Source organism: Vespa velutina, chromosome 4, assembly GCF_912470025.1.
Source record: "Vespa velutina chromosome 4, iVesVel2.1, whole genome shotgun sequence".
Lineage (NCBI taxonomy): Eukaryota > Metazoa > Arthropoda > Insecta > Hymenoptera > Vespidae > Vespa > Vespa velutina.
This window is the reverse complement of record NC_062191.1, coordinates 8,716,416-8,726,415: the sequence shown is the minus strand read 5'-3', so window position 1 is coordinate 8,726,415 and position 10,000 is coordinate 8,716,416. Positions and strand designations below refer to the sequence as shown.

Below are 10,000 nucleotides of genomic sequence, written 5' to 3'. Positions count from 1 at the left end.
TGACACGAAAACGAATTTTGTACTTCATCGATACAGATGTCTTTTACTAGTCTAGAGTATGTCAACGAATCGAAGATAACGATAAAAGGATTGAGTATGGATAATGGAAATCCTTTTATTACTTTCTTTTTCATAGTCAACTCGGACTTTTGCTCTGTACAAAATTCCAGAGCTAACAATTTCCATTTTAAATCCGAATGACATGTCTTTATAAAAATGTATGTTAGTGCCTTTTTCTCTCTTTCTTTCTTTCTCTCTCTCTCTCTCTCTCTCTCTCTCTCTCTCTCTCTCTCTCTCTCTCTCTCTCTCTCTCTCTCTCTCTCTCTCTCTCTCTCTCTCTCTCTCTCTCTCTCTCTCTATGTGTGTGTATGTGTGCGTATGTGCTTGTTTGTCTGTTTTATTTTTGCTTGTAACTACGAAAGGATTACAGATGCATAACTATTTTATTCGTTGGTTAACACGTTCCGTGCCAAGCCATTTTTGCCTGACTTGTCGTTCAGGCCATTTGATATTTTGACTAAAGAAAGAAATGGCGGCCTAAAGATCAAGTTTAACGTGTACACCGGTGGTATACATGGCACGGAATGTGTTAACGATCACAACCTCACTTTTGATTACTTATCCATTTATAACGTCATAATACATTCGCATATGTATGTAGTGCTTCTACAATAAATATAGATCAGAACTGGGAGTCGATCAATAGAAACTTTTAATATGATAAGTTGATAAAAAATTAATAATTTAAAAGGAACGGATCGTAAAAAGTCATGATAAATGACGATTAACAATTATAAATGGTAATAATTAGTTCTTCAACGAATTCAAATAATTTATATTAGTTTCGTGTTTATATTCGATAGGTATCTAAAAGTAAAAGACGTATTTGATAGTTGTGTAATTAAATAATAATGTCACGATGATTAGAAGAGCTCGAATTGCCAATTGTTAATTGCTAATTACTAATATTAATTATTGATAATAGTAACTTTCCTAACGCTGATAAAAATGAATTATGAAAAAAGAAAAATGTCATATAAATCGCAATTAAAAACATTAATAAATTAATTGACTTAGATCAAATCAAGGAAACTAAAAGGATATTTTACATTTAATTTAATCGTCTCTTCTTTCATTCCAATAAACATAATTCTTGAATCGTTATAAAACATCATGAAGCAGGTTGATATCACAAACTTGATATTCAAACGAGAAGAAACTGTTTGAAAAGCAGGAAACCGCGATGTCACTTACACCTTTATCGATTTTTCGATTTTTCGAACGACAATTGACAGGTGCCTGAGTACCACCATCTTTTATCGTGATTACCGATCTACCAACTTTTCATCGTTTTATTCAGAAATCTCAGATACCTCTCTTTGATATCTTTTTCACGAGAGTCATTTATCATCTTTTTCATTTTCGAAAAATATAAAGATAAAATAATATTAAAGAGATAATATATTAAAATGATATGGATAATTACTACATATATAAGTAAATAATTACATTTAATAAAATAATAATAATAATAATAATAATAATAATAATAATAATAATAATAATAATAATAATAATAATAATAATAGTAATAATAATAATAATAATAATAATAATAATAATAATAATAATAATAATAATAATAATAATAATGATAATATAATCTTAGATTATATTAATATAAAATGATAATTAACAATTTAATAAATATTCATAAATTTATTATCCTCATTATTGATAATTTTATAAATGATTGATGGATCATGGATCTATCATGTGCACGTTCAGGAAACTTAAGATACACTTGTCAGATCGTAATGAGCAAAGTTGATATAACTCGATGTACTAGTTAGTCGAGGTATTAATTAGCATAGCTTTGAATATATAACTGGGTTTATGATCCTGTAAGAAGTACCATAGTAAGTTATTTTTTTTTCTTCGATAATACCCGAGATATTCCTTTTCTAATTAACTATTCGATATCTACCGTATGATCCTCGAATTCAGAATGACTTAATTTATTCTGTAAAACTTTCATGATATATTTCGAAATATTTCAAAATTAATTAAATAATTCTTTTTTCTTTTTATCAAGATAATATAATACTTCGTTTCCTTTTTTCTTTTTATTAATAGAAAAATGTCTCATCGTTTATATATTATATTATATTTTATCACATTTTATATATAAAAATGAAGCTTTTCTTCAGATATATCTATATATACACGGTATGGACTATAGATAAATACATATAAATTACATACATACGCATGAGATCACGAATCTGATAATTTACTTGGAAATATTCAAAAATACTTGAAAATAATCGAGTATTAATTACAAATTAATCGATTTCGTATCACACTCATTTCCCTTTTTCTTCTTTTTTCTTTTTTTCATTGCAGTCCGAGCACTGAAGGGTCTGGAGGGCACGAAGGCGAGAAGAAATGAGGTGGACGTGACACAATGACATGATGAAGAGCCTGGTGGGGATCATGTGGATAGTGTTGGTGCTCATATCAGGTAGGTACTATAAATCTCGGTATTACGAATTTCGTATAACTCAACGTAACATTGATGTCTTCCATACTGAGAAGATACATAATATTTTTTTTTTATTATCAAAGAACACGTAAATGTCTTCCTATCAAACACGTCTAAATCATGTATATATATCATTTAGAATGACTTAGTGCGTTCTGATTGGAATGAAAAAATTTTAATTCGAGCGAAATATAAATAATAATATAAATATATTATTTGTGTTATACGTAAAAATGATTTATGTGTTTATCAAATTGGATAGACTTTTTTGTTTTATTGTTTTTTTTTTTGTAGATAGAAACAAAATAGAAGCAAGATAAATCTTTTAAATATCCTTGCATATGCTTATGCGCTCTCATATGTTTTCTTTATTTTTAAATTTACTTGGCTGTTGTTCGGAAATTTTTCGGATTTCGTAAATTCGATGTTTAATCGATGAGGTGAGATTTAATCTGGATTTGATCCAACCATTTCTTCTCTGTCTGTCTATCTATCTGTCTCTCTCTCTTTCTCTCGTTATTTCTCTTTCTCTCTCTCACTCTCTTTCTAATTTTCTTAACACGAAGGTTCTATCATAATTCAAATTGATTTGAAATTCAATAATAAAAAATATCAAACGTATGTATCTACGTATACGTACATACGTAAATATTGAAAAGTTGAAAAGTTGAAAGAGAATGAGAGAGAAAGATATATATATATATATGTGTGTGTGTGTGTGTGTGTGTGTATATGTATATTCATTCTTACGAACGAATGTGTTGTTCTAAAAAGGAATATACGAAAGATTTAAGGTCGCAGAGGGAATCAAGAAAAATATTACATACACATTTTCTATCTTGTTTATTCTTTCTCCATTTTTATTTATTTATTTATTCATTCATTTATTTTTTTTTCTTTTTTTTCATACATCTTCTTTTCATCAAAATTTCATCAATGAACCGAGATCCACTAATTTTCTCTATATATATATATGTATATCTATTTCTAAATACAAAAAATGTATTCTTTTCCGGTTAAAAAATGTCATGGGATTTATCATATAACATCGATCTTCTAAATTCAATATGCTTTCAATATTTTTCCCGATATTTTCAGCTTATCAAATATATTTCATTTCGTAAAACGATCTTCTCTCTTATTTTTTACTTTTGTTCCTTTGTAATACTAATTCTATTAAAAAATATAAATCATTTTAACTTTCATTTTATGATCACTTTCTGATTCTAAATTAAGATATTCGTTATGATAAATGTTCATTATAAATATTTTCGCATTTCAAATAAACAAATTTCTATATCATATTTTTAATACTTTCAATTATTAAAAAATATAGGAAAGGATACTTCAATTTTCTTTTTTCTTTTTTTTTCTTTCTCTTTGAAATCATTAATTTATATTTTCCTCGTTGCCTTTCTCTTTTTTAAAAGAATTTTCCAAACATAATTCCACTTAAAAGTTTGTGAGTCAATAATTTTACGAATTATCGTCTCTTTACAGTTCATTAACATCGATTTCTTGAATCTCAGTTAGCCGCACGTAATTTCCAGATAATTGACCGATTACTAATGTGCGATTTATCGTTTCTCCAAGCCAATTGGAATAAGTGGAAGAAAAAGTAATAAATTTTAATTTTTTTTTTTTTTTTTTTTTTCCTATAAAAGCATTCATAATTTAAAACAAGTAATATACATGACTTTTGTAAATACGATTGAACGACGATTAACGTCTGTAAGTAAACTATATAGCTCTGATAGAGTGGTAGATCTTTTGACTTCCTAAAATGCCGATTTATCCGACACTCAAGTATTTTCGTTTGACCGAAGTCTCTAGGTAATACAGAAACACGGATGGTCGTTATTACACAGTTTGCGAAGCCACACATTATTCATCGACGATACTTTACGAGTTTCCTGCTACCCTTCGACCATTTCGGCCGGGTTGTTCGATACAACCACGTTGGCAAGGTTTTTAATTTTTGAAACCTAGCCAAAAAATAAAGCTCCGGGATCGTGGATACACGCTTGGTGTAGTTGAAACTCGTGCGGAAACTGTCGCGAGTTATCGAAAGAGAAAAAAAATATCTCGGGGGAAAGAAAAAAGAAAAAGAGAGAGAGAGAGAGAAAGAGAGAGAGAAAAAGGAATAGAGAAAAATAAAAAGAGAAAGAGAAAATGGATTCTGATCCGTCGAAATCCAAAAGAAACGTCGGAAAAGAGAAGATATCATATCTCGTTTTCTCTAAGGTAACTTGAAACTCACTCTCTCTCTTTCTCTCCCTCTCTCTCTCTCTCTCTCTCTCTCTCTCTTTTACTCTCTCTCAAGCTCTTCAACGGGTACTCTTATCAATCGTTTCTTCTTGCATTCCATGTATTTTCTAGCTTCCTCCCACCTAAAGAAAGATAGTTAGATAGGTAGAAAGAGAGAGAGAGAGAGAGAGAGAGAGAGAGAGAGAGAAGTACTTCCTTACCGTTGCTGATGTCGTTTAGGAAGTTTGAAGATTCCAGAGAAACGAGTGAATCGCTTAAATCTCGTCTCCATTAGACTCCAAATAAAATGGCATTTTATTCGCATTAGGGTTTTCAAATGATACTTTGAATTATCATTCTATTTACGTTGCAACGATAGTAAATAAAAGCATTAGATATTTTAATAGAATGATCTTTTATTTCCATTCTTTAAAGCGTTTTCTCTAATGCATAATGAATACATTAGAAATAAGATAATAATAAAATTTATTTGTAAAAATCGTCGTTTTAATTATCTACAATCGTTCTTAACAAGTATAAATATAACAGAAATATTATTAGTTACCAAGTTTTTTTAATAATCTTAATTCGTGATTAAATCAAAAATTTTCTTAAAAATTGTTTTAGAAAAATTATCTTTAAAATTATTATTATTTTTTTTTTTTTTTTTTTTTTTTTTGAGAAAATACATCAGTATTAATATAGTAAAAATAATATCATTAATTTGAATGATCACAAGATTTCACAATTATCTATATTTTTAATGATTGATTTTAATTAATTTTTTCAAATCAATTTATTAAGCTATCTGATAGAAGATTATATACATATATATATATTTTTTTTTTGAAATGGAATATACAAACGTGTTAATATTTGTGATTAATCTTTTTACTAAAACCAAAAGGAAACATTAGTTGGAAGATCGAAGAAAGTTTCATTTAATGAACGATAGTGAAAAGCTAATAGTGCTCAAAGTAAAATAGCAATGGGATAGGTATTTCTTAACGAAACTAAATATATCGAAAATATATTCAAATGTGTTACGAGAGGAAAGTGTGAGCGTACATTTAATCAAGGAAAGCGAGAAATAGGTAAATGAAGATGAAAGTAAAGACTCAAAGAAAAGAAAGAAAAAGGGAAAGAAAAAAAAAGAAAGAGAGAGAGAGAGAAAGAAAAAGAGATCATATAAAAATGTAAAAAATCATGACTGTAGGCATAAGGTATCATCCTCTTGCTGTTTCTCTCTTTCTCTTTTTTTTAGAATCTTTTTAATACGCTGTTATTTCGAATTACAAAAGCGCAAAGACAAACGTATACGTTCTTTTGATCTTTTCTCTTCAAGCCATGTTCTATACGTTTCTACTTGCTTTTTCGGTTCTAGCAAAATTATACGTAAGGTGTAATTTTCAACATTGTTACGCTCGAAACTCGCGTTAATGTCCCTTTGAGCGATCGTTCTGATGTTCTGAAAGGCTTAAAAATTTAATTACAACTAAAAGTACGAGGTCGTATGAGAGTTTTATAATAACTACTTCACTTTTAGGAATCGTTGACTTCATAGTTGATTTCTTAAAAAAAAAAAAAAAAAAAAAAAAAAAAAAAAAAAAAAAAAAAAGGAAAGAAAAGAGAGAAAAAAGAAAAAAATTGTTCGTCTTTTTGTTTACCTGCATTTCTTGAACATAATATCTTTGTTGTTTTGCATTTGATCTTTTTTGTTTTCTTTTGTTTGTTTTATTATTTAGGATGCTCAGGAAATCCAGACGCAAAGCGACTTTACGACGATCTCCTCTCGAATTACAACAAACTGGTACGTCCAGTGGTAAACGTCACGGATGCCCTCACCGTCAAGATCAAGCTCAAACTCTCACAGCTCATCGACGTGGTCGGTTGATAATGATGATAATATATGACGATGATAATGTCATCGAGTATTCACGTAAAGTATATCAAGAGTAAATCACAGATGATCATTAACATCTCTTCCGTTTTGATCTTCTTTCAGAACTTGAAGAATCAGATTATGACGACGAATCTTTGGGTCGAGCAGGTATATATATATATATATACCTATATATACGTATAATAATATATATTATTTTATAATTATTTTTTTATTCATCACATTCAAACGACGTGTTATATTACAACTACAAAAAATATCCGACTAAAACATAAAACATACCTATGTATATATATAATATATAATAATATATAAATATATATATATATATATATATATATAAAAGAAAAAAAAGAAAATACATAAGGTACTTTCACATATGGTTATATAAATAATATAAATAATTAAAATATGTTTGAGTGAAAATTTACATTGATAGTTATAGAAAATAAATTGGTTATCAATCTTTATTAATCGAATGAAATGATAAATGTTTATTAGACGATTAAGCCAATTTAAAAATAATGATTCTAAATAAGACAAAGACAGAGATATTGAACATTGAATAGGGATGGTGAAGAGGGTGGTGGATAGGTTAAAAGCCATGTGGTTATCGATGGACGGGCATACATTACCGTTGATACAAACGGCAGTACACTCGCGTTCGTGCAAAGAACCGCAAGAGAAACTTCGTCAGTGTGTACACGCTCATGTAGTTCCATGTTGCGTACAACCGCTCTTCCAGCTTCAACTTCCTGCCTCGTTGAATCCCCTTAAGATCGATCGTTTTCGTCCTGGCATAATATTCATTTGAAAATGTGACATTGCGAGAAAGAGAGAGAGAGAGAGGGAGAAAGAGAGAGTGAGAGTGAGAAAGTTACACTAACATCTCTCTCGAATTAGTTAATTCTATTATTCAATTAAATGTTAATTAGCAACTACAATAATTATGTCTGATAATTATGTATGTTCTATTTCTCTGTCTTTATGACTATCTCTCTCTCTCTCTCTCTCTCTCTCTCTCTCTCTCTCTCCCTCTCTCTCTCTCTTTGTCTTTCCCTTAATCAATGAAATTATTTCTTCAATTTTACGAACTCGATACCATTTTTCTAAATCACAGATCGACTTGACAAACTCTTTTATTTATTCTTTTATTTTTTTTTCATCTTTTTTTATTTTTTTATAATATTTCGAATTCTATTGAAGCATTTAAAAATTAAAAAGAATTCTTTTCTTATCGAAATGATAAAGTTAATCGGTTGTAGTTGTTATAGATATAAGATATCTAACGTTCTAAATACGATTTTTGTTGTAGAGAGAAAATAATGGTAAGAAACGTATAATTATTTTACAAGAGAAAAAAATTGTTTTTATTTTTTTAATTAAGAAAGTTAATTATATTGTCGCTTTATAGATATAACTTTTGTTTAGAGACAAAATAAAATAGTTACACGAACAAAAATGTTTAATTATTTTATAGAAAGAAAGAAATAACTTATTTTAATTTCGATTAAGGAATGATCATAAATAATATTATTTATATTTTTACTAAATATATAGAAATTTAATTACAATTGTTAATAATCGTTAGAATAAAGTGATAATCCACGTAGTTGTGAAAATTTAAAAGTATTTTCCAAGTGTAAAGCGTTGAATATAAATTTTAGAACCAAATCATTAACCAAAAATCAACATTTTATATTTACCCTTAAAAAGTAAGTTTTCAATCGTTTTTACATAAAAATGAGAATAATTTGAACGGACTATCCGAGATTTTTATATTTTCATAAGCGTAACTTTTCCATCCTGGTGTAACAAGAAAGTCACGTTCCAATTCGTTAGAAAATGAAAAAGAAGAACGTTTACGTGCTAAAATATTCTTCGTTCTCGTTGGACAAACTTTGAAAACTTTAGCGAAATAATTCTAGAAGTCGGCTTATTGCTCTATACATACACATACATATATGCATACATACATATTATTTATTTTCTTTTCTACGGTTTCGTTGTTTCGGTTTTCTTTCTCTTTCTCTCTCTCTCTCTCTCTCTCTCTCTCTCTCTCTCTCTTTTTCTCTTTTTATTTTTTTTTTGAAAATGAGAGAGAAGAAAAGTTTCGTTGCACGCGATGGATTGAAAACGTCCGGAAAAGCGAAATGGTCGTATGACAAAAAAGAAAAAAAAAAAGAATACAAAAAAAAAACGATTTTCCGTTAGTAGCAGGTCACGCGAAAGCAGATAACGCGCCGAAACATACGGAACATACTCAAAATAAAAAATATGTACTATAGATATATATGTACATATACATATGTTTATATACATAGTATATATCCGTATAAAAGTATCTATATATGTGTGTAGATATACGTATCATGTATATTAAACGGACGTGATTTCAACACGAAACACAGCACGTTTTTCGTATGGCGCGATTAAAGTTTTCTGTTTTTGTTCTTTACATATTCCTTTTTTTCAGTCATGGTACGATTACAAATTAAAATGGGATCCGAAGGAGTACGGTGGAGTGGAAATGTTGCACGTGCCATCCGATCATATATGGAGACCAGATATAGTTTTATACAACAAGTAAGTTCAAATATATTTGTTATTTTATTTTTTATATGATAACAAGTACATGCATTGTATTATACGTATTTTTCATGTGATAAATAATACATGTATTATATTATAAATATTTTCATATCAAATAACAAGTTCAATACGTACATTACATATTTATACATACATATATATATTCATAAATTTTATATATATAAATATTACTTGTATATTTATTTTTTATAATCTAAAAATTTATTTTATAATTATAATTTACGTATATCATCTATTTTAACTACTACCTTTGTGTACCACCTTTCTTTATCACCTGAAATATTTTCGTTATTTTTGATTTTATGGAAAAAATACTAAAAACAAAGTTACACTGTTTTTTATTTTTTTGTATGAATTGATTACTCTTGTTATTCTTAATAAAATAATAATAATGTACAATATCGAGAATTCGCGAGGCATTTTGAAAAAATGTCTGATGATTCATGCAACTGTAACAAACCATATCTTTTTTTTTTTTTTGTTAAAGTTAAAAAAAATATTAAGAGACAAAGGATGCATGGTTTCACATATTCATGATAATATTTTTTTCGCAAGTTTACATGGGCATGCATTATCTCTTTTCGCAACTGCTCATACACATGCATTATTTTTTTTTTCGCAAGTACACATGCACATGCACATGCACATGCATTATTGCACTTGCACGAAAAAATATAATCGTAAAATATAAT

At 28.2% G+C, this 10,000-nt stretch overlaps 1 protein-coding gene across 11 annotated transcripts in view; it reads left to right on the top strand.

Moving 5' to 3' along the window:
* Positions 1-10,000, top strand: part of LOC124948437 (acetylcholine receptor subunit alpha-like) — a 94,382-nt gene that overhangs the window by 70,230 nt on the left and 14,152 nt on the right. For all 11 annotated transcript variants that reach the window (XR_007100724.1, XR_007100723.1, XR_007100725.1 and 8 more), the window contains 4 exons: positions 2,407-2,524; positions 6,538-6,677; positions 6,798-6,842; positions 9,172-9,281. Coding sequence is in view for 6 of the 11 variants with exons in the window: in XM_047492053.1 (XP_047348009.1) it covers positions 2,473-2,524; positions 6,538-6,677; positions 6,798-6,842; positions 9,172-9,281 (347 nt within the window). In the remaining 5 variants the exon portion in view is untranslated. The remainder of the gene's footprint in view (positions 1-2,406; positions 2,525-6,537; positions 6,678-6,797; positions 6,843-9,171; positions 9,282-10,000) is intronic.